Below are 17,678 nucleotides of genomic sequence, written 5' to 3'. Positions count from 1 at the left end.
AAAGATCATTGTAAAATCTTGACCGATCAGAGATGATGATGGACAACTCGCGATTTACCACCTTCAATATTTACGAATTCGAGAGTGTGGTACGTGGACCCATATGGCTGTTCTTTACCGGGAGTTTCAACTTACAGTACCGACTGTGTCCTGGCAGTTAGGCATAAACCAGCTTTATGGTCTCACCCTATAAATCATCGTTAACATCGTATAACGTTAATAATAATGATCACAGCTTAAACTTTCAACCCTATATCTCTCTCTGTCTCTCTCTATCTAAGGCGGTCACCTTGCATTTGCGACACACACCAGACTACAATCAACATTTTCTGGCAAATATGAAGGGAAGAAGTGGTGTTTCAATGGAGAACCTGCTGGGACTCCTCAGAATTCGCATATACAGAGGCGTCAACTTGGCGATTCGAGATGTCCTAAGTAGCGATCCGTACGTTATTGTTCGCATGGGCAAACAGGTAATTAAATCCCCTGCCTAGCTCCTCTGGAACGCCTAGAACACAGAGGTTTCCATTTTTCTATGTTTTCCGCGGCGGAAATCGCCACACAGACTCACCAATCTCTGTCTATATGCCCTAGAAATTTATACAGATAATTCGAGTTTTTTATTTTTTATTTTTGGATAACTGATGAGGTCTCAATTTTTAAAGAGGAACAGCAAAAATAAGGAAGATTGGTGTAGTTAGTTTAATTATGACTTGCTTAATTGGAAATAATCTGAGTTAGCTTATCTACTTTTTGTGGATTACTTAGGATTATTAGTGCAGCTGCTAATGTTTCTTGTTTTGTTAATTCTTAAACCTCTTTTGGCGCAGAAACTGAAGACCAGCGTGGTGAAGAGGAATGTTAATCCTGAATGGAATGAAGACTTAACGTTGTCTATTTCAGACCCAAATCTTCCTATCACGCTGGTAAGATCCTTCGCTTTGTTTTCCTTTGTGGGACCAGCCCACCAGGCACCAACAATTTTACATTAAGGTAATTAGGTAGTGTGCACTGTGCAGAAATGGAATGTGAAACCTTTGACTATAGCAATTGTATGGGTATGTTTGAACACAAGAAGTTTCTTGATATGATTCCATGTCACCTCCACAAGAGATGGGGAGTAGTACTTAGGTTGGGGATAAACCAATCTAGCTTTTGTGAAATTAGAGTCTTAGCTTGAGTGTCGTATCGTTGTTGTTGCGCTTATTGAGAGGTTGTTGCATGGTAGGAAAGGACTACCTAGAAGAGGGTTACTTCGTGCCCGTCCAGAATGAGTTGTTTGAACCTGGGGGCGTGGTTGAGTGGAAGGGACTCATCCATCCTTAACCAAAGGTCAAGGGTTTGATCGTTGGCTTTGGGTATGGAGCAACGTTAAATCTCCAGACCAGCTGTCCCACCCAATAGATGTGCCTACAATTCAGCTAGGGGATTAGTCACCTCTTGACCTGGCTTTTGTAAATTGGCATCCTAGGCAGAGTAGGCACCCTGATGTTGGGTGGCCGCTCTGAGAGCCGAGTCCAGCACCATGCCATCGAAACATGGCACTGACTACTTGGCAAACGCTTGATCTACATGTTCAGTATAGGCTGGTAGGTGCTGGGAGGGGATTGTTGGGCGGGGAGAGCCAAGGCACTCGATATTCCTCTCGAGTAGTACATGAATAGATTATTGGACTGTCGTCAATGATCTGTCAAAGCAGAACATGATTAAAACAGTTTACATTTGCAAATACATGTATCTAATGTTGGTCACAAGTCCTGGATTGGAACAACATTAGTATGTGTAGTACATGTATATATTATGATCCTTATGGGGCAATTTGTTTTGATGTCGTCATTGCAGCAAGTGTATGACAAGGATAGATTCAGTTTTGATGACAAAATGGGCGATGCAGAGTTCGACATCACGACATTCGTAGAAGCCGTAAAGATGCACTTCCAGAACATCCCTAGCGGAACTATCATCACCAAGATCAAACCGAGCCGGGTGAACTGCCTGGCCGAAGAAAGCAGTATCGTCTGGGAAGATGGCAAGGTAGTCCAGAACATGGTTCTGAGATTACGAAACGTCGAGTGTGGCGAACTGGAGCTCCAGTTGCAGTGGATAGACATTCCAGGTTGCAAAGGGCTGTAGCTTATATAAGGAATGGCTGTTATATATGCTGTATAACACAGGTGCAAGATGATGATAATGCTGTACATAATGGTTCTTAGTATTAGTATACTTTCCTATGACTATTTATGTATGGACCATAAGACTCTCGATGATAAATATAAAACAGATGATTAATGTTGTACTCATATGAACTGCTTCAACATAGAAATAATGTAGTATGATCAATTATAAATGCGGCTTTACTTGTGACTGTTTATGCTTTGCAATATAACAATGTGTTTATGGTTTACAGTTTATTACAGATTTTTGGATAATACCATATCAACAGGGTATTCTTGTTTGTGTTTGTGTCTATTGTCATCATGGATTTGATTTAGCAAAATGTGTTCCTTTGTTAAAATGAAAGTTCAGTCCCAATAAAGTAACCAAAGATCAATGAGGAAGATATCTAAATCATGCCAGAGATGTTGGGCTCAGATGACCTCTGCAATTTATAAATTATTACGGAGTATATATGAGGGTTTTTATTTATTTATTTATTTAATTAAATATTTGATGTACGGTTATCAAATTTCTTCGGCATTTGGTCATTTTGATCAATTTCTCAAGCAACTTCAGCTGAAAGCCTGAAATATTTTATATGATAGTCATATGGGTTATTCGAATTTAAGTAGCATATATATGTAACATATGGGAATATAGTGATCTTGGGGTTAGTGTTGATAAAAATCCAACAAAATTGGATATAAAATTAACCGGAAGGTCAAAATCTGACAAGATACATATAGTTAAACACTATATGTGAATTGTGAAAGGAAAAATCTCTTATGAGACCTCCTCATCAATCCCCATCCGTGAAACGGGTCACATTTTCATAAGTATTACAATTTTTTTTATAAGTAACTTCCAAACTCTTAATATTACATTTTATTTAAAAATTAACATTTTCATCAAAAGTATTACATTTTCTCTCATAAGTAATTGTTCAACCTCTAAATATTACATTTTGATTTAAAAGTATTACATTTTTTTACAAAAAGTATTACTGTACAATTTTTCGCATAAGTAACAAATAATTTATCCATGATCAATATTACAATATTTAGCATAACTATTACATTTTCAACATTAATTTACTCGACCCGTCTTACAAATAAAGACTCGTAAAATAGTCTCATAGGAGACCCACCTTATGTAAAAATATTAATTGTCAAAGGTCAAATATAAAAAAAGAATAATAATCCAAGGACCAAAAGTAATATATATATATATATATATATATATATATATATACACACACACGCCCACCCACCCCATAAAACTTTTGCTTTATTCAATTCATTACCTTCTAATATTCCATATCACTCAAGTGTTTTTATTGTTAGGCATCAGGCACCACTGAATGACAAGTACAACTATGTGCAACTAAATGAAAAATTGTAGCAAAAGACCAGTCAAGTGGTATAGCTGTGGCCCTCCCAAGTGAAAGGTCACGAGAAAAGTATGTACGAACAGAGTCTTAATAATATTTAAACAAAAAGTGAAAAATTTGTAACATATTAATTACATGAATATATTCTACTTTTTTCCCCTTTTCCTTAAAATATATTAATTACATGAATATATTCTACTTTTTCCCCTTTTCCTTTTTTTTTTTTCCTTCTACTGTATTAATTAGTATCCTCCCTTTTAGTTGTCAACTTTGACTTATTTTATTTTTAATTCTTGACTTTTAAAAGAATATTTTATTTTTGAAACAAAATGTCTTCTATTTTGTGAAGACTTAGCTTTACTCTACTATATTAATTTAAGGTAGAGCACTTTGAACAGTTTAAACTAAAAGTAGAAGATTATTTAAAGTTCAGGATTAAAAGTTAATATTTATCATTAGTAACATACCCTAAATAGTATCACAATTCCATATAAAAGTATTACACTATCTATTATAAATAACAATTTATTTATTTCAAATTTGTATTAAATTTTCTGTAATAAGTATTATGATTATCTCAAATATAAGTAACAAGTAGTTATCCTAGTTTTGACATGTCTTACGGATTAAAAGCATCTATACTCTCTTCCGCAACTTCCAAAAAAGAGTCACATCAAGAACAAGAGCTGGTATATATCAAAATACTGGCAGAAACGTGATAATGTGATATCTATTTTCAACAACGACAATAGCAATGGTAGAGAGACCCTTACCTAGTGAAGGAAAAAGTGGAGTCAAATTAAAGTTGCTTGCTCAGCTTTTTCGCGGCCTAAAAAGATGGTTAAGATTTGTAAATCTCTTGTGAAAATAGTACAGTGTTTCTAGGGAAAAATGAGAATAAATCTCATTTGTCCATCACAATATAAAAGATGAATGAGATGTATACTTAGTTGAAAAATGTAATGATATTTTTATAAATATATAAAACTTTCACGATCATTTCGTGGCAATATATATCATTTGTTAGTCATCATTTGGTGTATAATCAGGGATGTTATATAACGGTACGTTGCGATGAGAGGATGAACATCGAGCATAGGCATTCCAATTGGTACAAGGTATGCCAACGACAATGATACAACACGAACCTAACTACATAACCTCTTCAACCTCATCGTCCTCTTATGAAAAATCTTTTCTGAATTTGGCTAAGCATGAGGGCTCCATTATTTTCTTTAATTTCACCAAATTCTTGTTTGGAGATTTGAATTAGATATATATAGTATTGTTTTCCAATTGATGCATCTATCTACCTCTTGTCTTCACACGCATCAAAAGAAATAGAAGAGAGATAAGGTTCAAGCTATTAGAAATGTATGTGATAGTGTTGAATCAAATTATTGCTATCGAACCTTTTTAGCCCTATTTAAAATTTCTATTGTTGAAGCCATAAACCTTTTGATGCCAAGAGACTGAACTTGACCTAGCACTTGTAAGCCTCAACTGCACGGCATGTTGAAATATCAATTGTCAGGATCAAGTGCTTACTATTATGTCAAAAGTTTTAGTTAGTAGCGAATGCACAACTTTATTTATTTATATTTAAATAACAATCAGTGCTACGTTTCAATGTCAAGATGTTGGATTCGGACCTCCCAGCCTCTGCTCAACAATTTATTTATTTCTCTTTGTCATGTCACTATTGACAATACTTCCTCTTAAAATTTTATTGACAAAACACCCTTTTCTAGTCCTTTCGCCAAAAAAAAAAAACAAAACAAAACAAAACAAAACAAAAAACCCTCTTCTGGTGAAACTTTATTATTTTTTTTAAAAAAAAATTCAAACGTTCTTCAGATTTTAAATTAATTTTGAACTTATTAATCAATGTAGCTAAATCTTCCTTCTAATACATACATTTGATGAAAATGCTTTAAAAAGCATTGTAAGTCATTTATTAAAAAGTAATTAATGAAAAAACATACATTTTTTTTTAATATTTATTAAAAAATTTGGATTGATAAGTTAAGTTTGAACTCCCAAAATAAGGATACTCACCACTCTCAGACCCAAAGACGGATGGATAAAGTAAAATGCGCGATGTGTCCCAACCGGCCTACATCCTCCTAAACGCTCTGTCTGGTTGGGGTGTAGGAACCCTTAGGGTTGAGGGTTCAACATTTTTGGACAAAAGTGTCCACAACAAGGTCAAAGTCATACCTTTTATGGCTTTATACCTGTAATTTTTAACAATATAAAATTTATGAACTCATTTTAAGTTGGTTGGCCAATTGAATTGTGTCCAGGATAATTTTTGAATTGATTGATATTATCATTCTTTTACTCCTATCGACTTATATGTGCAGTGCACTTAAGGTTTGCACTTAAGAGCTGATAGTATTATTTTTTTATTTGGAAAGGAAAATATATTTAGAGAAAAGGAAAACTTAACGATCTATAGAAATTAACAAAAACATAATCTATCCTAAGGTTTGTTTCATTCTTCTATTTTTTTATATGCTTTAGTTTTGTAAATTACTATCATTTAAAACAAAGAAAAGTTCTCATATGTACGCAAGAAAAGGGTAGTTGGTCAAAAGATTGGTTGGTAACCAGTCAGTGGTCCAAGAGAATGGTAAGTAACAAGTAAATGATAATTATATTTCATTAATTTATTTGTTTGTTTTTTTCCCTGTTTATACAATTCTAATATATTTAATAGGGAAAAATGTGATTTTAGTCAATTAATTATGTAATTTTAGTCGTTTTAGTTTTTACTTTTAAATTGTTGCAGAATACACTAAGCAGTGATTTTTGTCCTTCGTGAGACAGAAAAGGGAGCATATATTATGGTCTAATAATTTATTCAAACTTCTCCAAAAAGCAATAGTCGTGCAAGTTCTGTGGTCTAGTGGCACCCGGTTGCACCCCTACATGGGAAGGGTGGGTTCGAGCCTCAGTAGAGGTGATATTGACTCTTTGTGCTTCATTTGGTTAAGAAAGTAGCTATGAACAGATACTACATTATAACAGAGTCAAGAGTACTAAAATATGTATTTTAATATGATTTTTGTTGACGTGGTGCCTAATTTTTTTTCTTTAAAACAATTTTAATTGACCCCCCACCCCTCCACCCCCACTGCATCATCCTTCTTCATAAGAGATAGGAGGGGGGGGGGGGGGTTAGAAAATAATTTTTCATTGGGAAAAGGGGCAAATAAACCCCTGAGTTTTTCACGAAAAGTCAATTAGATCCATGAACTTTCAAAAAGTGCAATTAGACACATTAACTCACAATTTTGGCTCATCCAGCCCCGTTAGCCGGTTACCCCTCCGGTAACTTCCGGTAAATGCTTATGTGGCAGATTACTTGGCAATAATTTGAATGTTTGACTTCCCACATAAGCATAAGTAAAAACACATTAAATTGTTGTAAAATAAATTTGTACACACACATAATGGTAGTTTTAGCATTAAATACAATTAGTTATTCTTGACAAGATAGAAATAACTAATTAATACCTTGAGTCATCTTGAGAATGACTATTCTAATTTTTTTTGAGTACTACTGACTCTGTTACAATGTAGTATCTGTTCATAGCTACTTTCTCAATCTACTGAAGCACAAAGAGTCAACAGTTACCTCTACTGAGACTCGAACCCACTTCCATCATTCATGTGGGAATGACTATTCTCATTAGCCATTGCAAAAGGATAACCAATTCTATGAAATTTTATTATTCCATGGTTTTAAATATGAATCAAATGGTGAAATATACATATTTCATGAAATGTTATTCTATTCTTAGTTTGTTATTGAAACCAAACACCATGCACGTACGTTAATAATGCAAACTCACGAGATACATATTATATTGTGGACCATTATCCAGAATCTATCATGCACATGCATTGTGAAACATGATTTATATGATGTACCTATAATTAACATATTATGTATTTTCAGTTAATAGATTATTATGTATTTTTAGTTAATAGATTATGTTAACTACATGAAAATAATACGTTAATTACAAGATGTACATAATTTGTTAGTTATTGCTCAACGAAAACATATACCTAGAGTGTTGCAGACTCATGAGTTCTATTGTTTCTTGTTTAGTTTTTTATATTCCTCGATCGGATAATGTCTTAGCGCATGCTTTAGCTCGTGATTGTTTTTCATCTTTACAGGATGACATTTTGTTTTGGGATGTTGTTCCCCCTAGCTCCATTATGGAGTTCTTAATATAATTCATTTTTCCTTTCAAAAAAAAAAAAAAACATATACCTAGAAGGCTAGAATTTGATACTACATTTATATGACCTAATTAGTATAAGATCAATTGTTATATTGTGGATCATGGTTCACCAGGTGTTCAAATTATGTATATGCAGTAAACATACGGAGTATTATTTATATTCAGTTAAAAAATATGTAAATATTACAATTAATATATTATGATTTTTCAATTTATTTACATATACATAATTTATTAACTAAATATATATAATATTAACTATATGTATATAATCTAAATATATATAATATTAACTATATGTATATAATTTGAATATCATTTTGGATAAATATTCACAATATAATTTGCAAGTATGGGATTGAAAAAAAATGAGCGACGCCCTATTATATTTGGGCTGCTCATTTAGTCGGTCCACTTTTGGACTTTTAGAGTTTTAGTAGTGTATGGCAAAATAGTAAACATTCATCGTCATGTCCGATCCATAAACGCGCACAATTTTTTTTTTCCTTTTCTTTTTTTAGTATAAAAATCGTTGTTAAATAATCTTTCAAACAAATTATATGAGAAAAATGTATTTGTTATGTGTTTTTTTTTTTTTGCTAGCCGGTTTTACTAGCGTGGCTTTTAGGAAAAGTATTTATTCTTTACATTGGGATGTGACATGTACAATTTTTATCATTGAAAAGAATCAACCTAACGGATAAATTAAATTCTTATAATTACCACAGAATTACATGTTATCCCTATTAATTGTCAATCACTTTGGCTATGTTTGCTAAACTTAGCTGAAAGCTGAAAAACTGAAAAGCTATAAGTTTGAATCTGAAATCTGAAAAGTTGTTAAGTTAGCTGTTATGCTTAAAAGTGTTTGGTAAAATTAATATTTTGATAAACTGATAAATATATAACTTCTTAACATTTAAAATATACTAATTAATATTATTTTTATAATTTAATGAAATCTATATTACGAATCAGATACATTTTGTGCATTGAGAATTTTTTTTTTTTTTTTTTTTTTTTTTTTTTTTTTTTTAGTACTACTCTTGTTACAAGAAAGTATAAAATAACGCTTCCTTTAAATACGGTTGTAGCTATGGTGTGGTCTGTCATGTGCATTGAGAAAGTATAAAATAACGCTTTCTTTAAATACGGTTGTAGCTATGGATTGAATCTTGTGGTCTGTCATGTGCATTGAGAAAGTATAAAATAATGTTTTCTTTAAACTGATACCTATGGATTGAATCTTGTGATCGTCAGAAGATATCGATTTATCCATGAAACTGATACGCAGAAAATAAATAATTAATGTTTTAATTAGTAGAGAGTCTGGGAAGAAAATAATTAATTGAGATGTGTAATTAAAGAAGAATTGATTACATATTAGTGCAGTGGAAGGAAATTACATATTTGTAAAAAGGGTGTAATTGCATTTTTCTCCCAAGTTTAAGGGTCACTTTGAAGTATTTTTAGTTCTAGGATAGAATACTTTTTTTTTGTTTTTTTTTTTTTTTTTTTGGTGTTGTTAAACTATGAGGTGTTCAGAGTATATCCTAACTATAAGAGACACATTTAAACCCGTACCATACTTAGACTAATTCCCACTCGCATTGGCTCTATTGAGCATATATATAATATATAAACATAAATCTACAATCCAACTATTATTTTAGGCTTTTAGTTGAGATGGAACACATGCTTCAATTTGGTATTAGAGTCAATCCATACTAAAGGTCATGGGTTCAAATCTCATTTTTCTATACAAGAGGGGCTTTATCTCATTTTTTATTTGAATAAATTCACAAACTATAATAAAAAGGTCAATAGTTATATCTTGGATCAATTGTAGAATATGTATCAATTGAGTTAGTACACCCTATGACCACTAGCAAACAAATTTATCATCTTATTTTGAGTTGGTTGATTAATTGAGTTGTGTTTTAAGGGTCACTTTGATAATAATTAATGGATTACATTTACATTACAAATAGTTTGAAATCATATTGCGATTACAACTATGCAATGAAAAGTTTTGTACGGACTAATTGTATTGTCTAATTTTATCAGTCATGTTTACTATTCAATTGTGCGTCAAATCAACTTTATTTTCTTATATTTTAAAACTTTCTTTATTATATTTAATAATACTTATAATATAATTTCTTGTAAAATATACTAATTAATACGGAGTATTATAAAAAAAAAATTAAACTACAAATTAATTTAATCAAACCTTGTTAATTGATACAGTACTAGTTGTAGCTATGGATTGAAACTTGTGGTCATACGTGCACATCAGAAGATATGGCTTCATTCAGGAGACCATGAATTATTAGAAATCATTGCCAGTTGTTATACAGTGGACCATGGTCATGTTTGATACTGCAGTTATATTGAAAGGGAACGCGAAACAGAGGTCGTTTCATCTGTTTGCAGTTGTATTGAACTGATACTGCAGTTGTGTTAAAAGGGACTGCAGTTGCGCGGAACGAATACCGTTTCATCCATCTGTTTTCATTAATCAAAACGACATCGTTTTGATGCCGCAGTCCACAGTATAATTTGCGAATCATTGCTGGTGTACGTACACAGGCTACCAACCTTCCACGTGGTAATGACTAAGGCCCTGTTTGGTAAATGACTGTTAGCTGATTGGATTAGCTGTTTGGATTAGAAGGTATGATTTGTTGATAACATTAGCTGATTATAAAAAGTTGTTTGATAGATTAGCTGTTAGCTGATAACTGTTTAGTATAATTTATTTTTCTCAAAAAGCTAATTGAAAAGACTACTTTGAGTAGCCTTTTGAATTTTAGTATTTTAGAGTTACAAAAAGCTTATTAACCAAAAAACTAATAGTGGTTAAATAAGCCAAAATTGGCTCATAGGCTGATTATTTACCAAACAGAGCCTAAAAGTAATAAAACTATACTACGTATTTTTCTTCCTAAAAAAGGTATATTCTATCTATATAATATTTGTGTATATATATATAGTAGTAGCTCTGCTTCGTAGAGCTTATCTTGTTCTCATAGTTAGATGCTATAGTGTTCTTTTGTTAAGGTTTCTATTTTGTTTTCTCTGCATTTTGGTGCTACCCACGCGCGCAGATTACGAATAACAAAGTTTACGATACCCTGCCATGGCTAATTCATGTGCATGGTCGGGAGTGAGAAAAGGTGCATGGTCTGAAGAAGAAGATAATCTTTTGAGGAAGTGCATTCAGAAATATGGTGAAGGAAAATGGCATCTTATTCCCTTTAGAGCTGGTAATGTAACCTTAATAATAAATTAAACACTTTATTTGTGCTTATGTTGTGGGCTAGTATGGTTGCGGTTTGAACAAGACCCTTTACTTGTTAGATTATGTTTAACTTAGGGTGTCTTTAGAAACTAGAATTTTTTTTTTTTTTTTGAATTTTCAGTGTTTGGATGCTCTTGAAAAGTTCCGTCAATAAAAAACATTTTTTGTTGACAGAGAAAAATTAGGCCATTTTGGTGAAAAAATGATTTCAGTTAAATTTTGGCAAAAATCATTTTTCAGACCAAAACTTTTAGTACTCGTTTTCGAGGAATTGGTTCCCGCTGAAAACCAATGCAATCCAGAAAACTTAATTAATCTAAGTGCTGGTAAAATTATTGTCTTTCATAGTTAATTGGACACTTGCTCTTGATGGTTAAAAAAAAAACTTCTATTATTACTTCATGCATTAGTTTTAAATGTGAACCTCTCTTAACCTGTGCACCATTGTATCACTGCACCACTCCAAACATTTCGACCATATGATCTCTCATCTAAACAGTAAATAGGAATTCACATGTTCACACCTAAACATAGGTTCTCATCTGAAATGGACCCTAATAAGATGTGTGTGACAATTAAAGGGTTGAATAGGTGCAGAAAAAGTTGCAGATTAAGATGGCTGAACTATCTCTGTCCAGATATAAAGAGAGGCGACTTCAAATTGGATGAAGTGGATCTAATTCTGCGCCTCCATAAGCTCTTAGGCAACAGGCAAGTTCATACATACAGCTCACAAAAACTAAGTCAAAACATGAATCCTTAATAGTAACTAGCTAGGTTTTACTTATGTGGCTGTGCGTGGACGAAAATGTTTTAATCATCAGCTTTTAATTCCTAGTTTTGTTACGTGTTTTAGGTGGTCGCTTATTGCCGGAAGAATTCCAGGAAGAACAGCAAACGATGTGAAGAATTACTGGAACACCCATATTCAGAAAAAGGTATTTGCCATGGCAGCCGCTTCATCCGATAATTGGAAGGGCAAAGCCACAGAAATGAGGGAAAACACCGTTGTTAGGCCTCGACCTCGGAGATTATCTCGGACGCCATTGACCGGAAAAGCTGCCGCCGTTACTTGTGATGCTCAAATCCAAGGACATAAGATACCAACATCGGAGTTGGTAATGGAAAATTTGCAACAAAACAACACAATCACGTCAGAATTAGAAACAACAACGTCAAACGACAGATTGCAGTGGTGGGAGGATTTTCTCTTCGACAATGAAGGAAATACTTGCATGAACCAAGGACAAGTTTGTTGGGCTAACTTTCCAACTGATATGGACCTTTCCGAACTTTTAAGCTAATCCAACATTGAATCTTTAGATTCAGTCGTGTACGAAATCTTTATATCAATTTTACTTTTAGCAACTTCTTATAGTGTATCTTTAAAAAAAAAAAAAAGTTTAGCAACTTTAATTTAAGCTAATAAGTCTACTTCTCCCATCCATCTAGGTTGATAAACAACTGAAAGAAAAAGAAAGTGAGAGGGGGAAAAATGAGGTGAAACTTCCTGAAGTTCATTTTTTGTTTTTTTTTTGAAAAAAGTGCATAGTTAGTTATTCACAAATTAAATGCGCAATCAAGTGATCCCAAATGTACAATAATAATTATAAAAATTTCATTGCATTTTCCCTTAATTTCCAGCATGATAATTCTAGATATACAAATGAAATTAAATTGAGGACTTAATCTAACTTAAGGCTATATATATATGTATATATAGAAAGCAAAATGATCGATATAGATTAATGCAAAAGATCTTAAACAAAGTCAGTAGGGATAGAGTCCCGAAATAGAGAACTAGCTTGCTGTGTGGCTCTTGCAGCTAAAGCATGTGCAACTAAATTTAGACGTCTAGGCACTAACAAAAACGAACAAATAAAAAACTGAGTAATAAGGTCCAAACAACCATCAATCACGACCCCCACGTGAGATCTAGGCCTAGCAGTAGTGGAGCTCATATAGCGATGAAGCGTCGAACAATCCGTGTGCAAGACAACCGTAGCAACCCCACGACCTTTGAGCCAAGACAGGGCGTCCTTGCAAACGAGGGATTAAGCCATGAGAGCATTGATGCAGTATGGTAATTGTCCATTTGTAGCAGCAACGAACGCACCATCAGATGAGAACAAGATGGCTCCAAAAGTTGTCGATCCATTCAGTGATCGACGAGAAACCTGCATCAGAGTAGCAGTGTGGCACTCCAACCGCACCTGAAATCTGGGCATGTGGCACTGGGGGCATGATACGGATAAAAGGAAAAGAATAATTAGCGGTGTAATTAGTGGAGATGAATCATATGTACTTAGATATAATTTAGTAAATATTAGTATAAGGAAATTATGTATATAATTACCTTGTATATAGTTAGTATAAGTTTAGTAGGTTAATTATTATAGGTATAGGTAATATAATTACCTTGTATATAGTTAGTATAAGTTTAGTAGGTTAAGGTATTAGTAGTTTAGTATAAATAGGTCATTGTATATGAAGATTGGGAATCTGCAGACTAGAGAAATATATTTTTTTTGGGTAAATTTACGAGGTCTTTCTTTGTCCTTTTAAGGGTCCAGGTACACCCACGTTCGCTCCGGGAGGCACGGGAGCTGGCCCAGGGGGAATCGTCACTTATGGGAATCGAACCCGAGTTCTCCCGGAATTCTTCCCACGGGAGCTGGCCCAGGGGGAATCGTCACTTATGGGAATCGAACCCGAGTTCTCCCGGAATTCTTCCCACAAAGAGAGCTCACTTGCTGTGACTCGAATACGGTTAGGAGCCAGAAGCCTGCTCGAAAGGTTTCTTCCGTTGTGTACTAAATTTCAGTATGTAACATTGGTGCTCGAATACAGTTAGGAGTCAGAAGTCTGCTCAAAAGGTTTCTTCCGTTGCGTACAAATTTTATATATGTAACATTGGTATGCCATGTATATAATTATTACTATTATATTTAAATTAAATATGCCAAAATTTAATTTAATTGATAAGTATATATAAAATTTAAAAGCGTATTTTATTAAAATTATATATTACATTAAAAAATTACTTTGCATAAATTTTAAAAATTCAACAACAAAATTAAATAACAAAAATTGTAATATTTTTTTTTATTAAAAAAAATACTTGTTTGGTGCAATCGCAACAACCAATTAAAAAAAAAAAACAAAAACAATCACAATCAGAGTGGCGCCAACTGGGCGTTATTGAAATGCGCCCGTTAGGTGAAGCTATGCGCTTAAGAGTGCGTTACATTTTCTTTTTCTCCCAAAAATCTTCACTTATCGGAGAAAAGGCTTTCAAAAAATCTCACCCCAATTGTTAAAAACCGATTCCTAAATTTTGTTTGTCAGTAAAAAACTTTCCCAAAAACCATTGATATTAATGCTCTTTGTTGACACACCATCCATTAATTGAGTTCTCAATCGACATGTTTATTTGCAAGATTCAACTTATTTGACAAATTAATTGCATTTTTATTTTTCATTTAGTGGTTCAATTGTATTTGTGTGTGTAATTTAGTAATAAAGTTATGTACCTACAATAATGAACATTTGTATTTATAGTAGTGAATTTTCGTACTTATAGTAATGACTTCATATATCTACAATAATAAATTTGTTTACTTACAATAATGAATTCTCTGAACTAAGTATCTGTACCTAAAATAATATTTTATATACCAATAGATTTATTTATAAGATTTTTAAAATATAATATTATTATCATTATTTAAAAAATCTCAAATTTTTTTTTATAATTATATATTTTTTTATACATTACTTTTATTTGTAAAAACGAAAAGAAAAATGTTGAGGTTAAATTGTTAAATGAGGTTCAGATCTAAAGTAAATCAATGATCCACAATATTGCAGCAACTTTGGAGCGGCACGGAAAACTCAGGACGTGACCTTTGGGCCCCCATCTTCCCGAATGACTTTGTGAGATTGACATGACTCCCAATCAAAACATGTGGTGGTGGTGGAAGGCTAGTGGAATAGTGTATGTGGTTTACAGAGTATTAATATATCTGTAATTGTTAAATTATATTAATATCTAAAGTAAATCAATGATACACAATATTGTAGCAATTTTGGAGCCCCACCGAAAAGTCGGGGACGTGAACCTCGGGCCCCCATCATCCCCAATGACTGTGAGATTGACATGACTCCCAATCAAAATTAACCGTAGGGCTAGTGGAATAGTGTGTGTGGTGTATGGAGTTTTATTGTGTGATTGTTAAATTAGATTAAGATCTAAAGAAAATCAATGACCCACAATATTGTAGCAATTTTGGAGCCCCACCAAAAAGTCGAGGACGTGAACCTCGGGCCCCCATCTTCCCCAATGACTCTGAGATTGACATGACTCCCAATCAAAATTAACCGTGTGGTGGTGGTGGAGGGCTAGTGGAATAGTGTGTGTGGTGTATGGAGTTTTATTGTGTGATTGTTAAATTAGATTATGATCTAAAGAAAATCAATGACCCACAATATTGTAGCAATTTTGGAGCTCCACCGAAAAGTTGGGGACGTGACCCTTGGGCCCCATCTTCCCCAATAACTTTGTGAGATTGGCGTGACCCCCAATCAGAATGTGTGATGGTGGTGGAGGGCTAGTACGTGGAATAGTGTATGTGGTGTACGGACTATTATTCTGTAAAATTAGATTAAGATCTAAAGTAAATCAATGATCCACAATATTACAATAATTTTGGAGCTCACCGAAAAGTCGGGGACGTGACCCTCGGGTCCCTCATCTTTAATCTCTCTGAACGATTTTGTGAGATTGACATGACTCCCAATCAAAACGTACAATGTGGTGGTGGTGGGGGCTAGTGGAATAGTGTATGTGGTGTATGGATTATTATTCTATAATTGTTATGAAAAGTGACTGTTTAATAGCACAACAGTGGCAGCACAGTAGAAATTATGAATAGTTGTCCAGAATGTTGACGCGGACTGATGCATATTGGCTTTACTGTTTTCTGAAACAAAAGTCTTGCGCAGCATTAATTAGGATTTTGTTTGCTAGAGGAGACACAAACGCCCACATTTAAAGCCCATGAAATTACAAATCTATAATAAAGAATGATTGCACCCAAACCCTGAGTTAAATTGTATGCAGAATATATAAGGACAACCCCAGTTAAATCGGTTACATTATTGATTTGGTAATTATAATATTACATGTTTGACTCCTAATAGAATGATCTATTGGTGTTTTTGTATTGAACCGGTTACCTAAGGAAAACTTAGATTGGTTTACCTCTTTGTGATTCTTTGCTGACAAAAAAATAAAAATAAAAAATTGCAGGATATGTAGCAATTGGGTCATACCATATGACTGCTAGCAAAGCAAAGTTATCAACTTATTTTGAATTGGTTGATCAATTGAGCTGTGTTTCAAGGGTCACTTTGTTAATAATTGATGAATTACAAATTGTTAAAAAATTAAATTTATATTGCGGCACAACAATGCAATGAAAAGTGTTGTAATTGTATTGTCTAATTTTATCAATCATGTTTACTACTCCGTATTTAATAGTAAGTCAAACCAACTTTATTTTCTTATGTTCTAAAATTTTCTTTATTATAATGTGATAATACTTATGCAATTTCTAAGTATATAAAATATACTAATTAATACGGAGTATTATAAAAAATTAAACTATAAATTAATTTAATCAAATCTTGTTAATTGAATTAGAAACATTTTGAGAAGGGAGAAAGTATGAAATAATAATTTCTTTGAGAATAAATTTCATTTTTTGTCTTAAATTTATAGGTGGCAGCCCTCTTTAAGTCTTTTTTTTTTATTAGAATATCTATTTTTTATCCTAATATTATAAAAGACTAAATGAAAATATTTTAATAAAAAATGACTAAAATTTAAGATAAAAATGAAATTTACTCTTTATTTAATATGGATTGAAACTTGTGGTCATACGTGCACGTGAGAAGATATGGCTTCATTGACGAGACCGGCAATTATTAAGAAATCATTGCTGGTGTACGCACACAGGCTACTAACCTTCCACGTGGTAATGATTAAGTAATAAAATTTTATTTTTCTTCCTAAAAAAAGGTATTCTCTATCTATATAATATTTGTGTCTATATAGTAGCTAGCTGCCAAAGACCTTGTGGTCTAGTGCCACTCGGTGTCTCAATTAATACTTTCAAATGGATGATTGGAGTGTGTTCGAGCCTTAGTAGAATCAACTGTTGACTCTTTGTGCTACACTGTAATAGAGTTAGTAGGTTCACGGCCATCGGCAATAGTTATGGTTTTTTATGGACCCACGATTTTATTCTACTATATTTTAGGAGTATTTCTTTATCTATTATCATTGTAAAAAATATAATTATAATTATAAATTTGATAACAATATTATTGATAATTACAATTTAATAATAATATTATTGATAATTAAAATTTTTGATGTAATTAATAATTATAAATTTAATAATATTATTAAATTAAAAATTAAATTAAAAAACTTAAAAGTAAAATAAAAATAATGTTAATAAGATTAATTTAAAATTTAAAAATAAAATAAAAAGAAGAA

At 32.7% G+C, this 17,678-nt stretch overlaps 2 protein-coding genes and 1 long non-coding RNA gene across 3 annotated transcripts; 2 read left to right on the top strand and 1 right to left on the bottom strand.

Moving 5' to 3' along the window:
* The first annotated feature begins 233 nt into the window (after nucleotides 1–233).
* Nucleotides 234–2,369, top strand: LOC115998307 (protein C2-DOMAIN ABA-RELATED 4-like). The gene is made up of 3 exons (XM_031237845.1): nucleotides 234–473; nucleotides 831–926; nucleotides 1,843–2,369. Exons 1-3 carry the CDS (start codon nucleotides 339–341, stop codon nucleotides 2,131–2,133), a joined length of 522 nt encoding a protein of 173 aa, XP_031093705.1. The 5' UTR covers nucleotides 234–338; the 3' UTR covers nucleotides 2,134–2,369.
* LOC115998308 lies at nucleotides 1,640–4,556 on the bottom strand. Its single transcript, XR_004093865.1, has 2 exons — nucleotides 4,321–4,556; nucleotides 1,640–2,193 (listed from the first exon to the last, which is right to left on the bottom strand). It is a non-coding gene; the product is annotated as an uncharacterized LOC115998308 (long non-coding RNA).
* A 6,350-nt stretch (nucleotides 4,557–10,906) lies between these two features.
* Nucleotides 10,907–12,470, top strand: LOC116000330 (transcription factor MYB75-like). Its single transcript, XM_031240400.1, has 3 exons — nucleotides 10,907–11,078; nucleotides 11,695–11,824; nucleotides 11,970–12,470. The coding sequence occupies exons 1-3, from the start codon at nucleotides 10,952–10,954 to the stop codon at nucleotides 12,415–12,417; spliced, it is 705 nt and encodes a 234-aa protein (XP_031096260.1). The 5' UTR covers nucleotides 10,907–10,951; the 3' UTR covers nucleotides 12,418–12,470.
* The last annotated feature ends 5,208 nt before the right edge of the window (nucleotides 12,471–17,678 follow it).

This window comes from Ipomoea triloba, chromosome 12 (assembly GCF_003576645.1).
Source record: "Ipomoea triloba cultivar NCNSP0323 chromosome 12, ASM357664v1".
Taxonomy (NCBI): Eukaryota; Viridiplantae; Streptophyta; class Magnoliopsida; order Solanales; family Convolvulaceae; genus Ipomoea; species Ipomoea triloba.
Note: the sequence above shows the minus strand (reverse complement) of the source record. Positions and strands in the feature narration are given on the sequence as shown.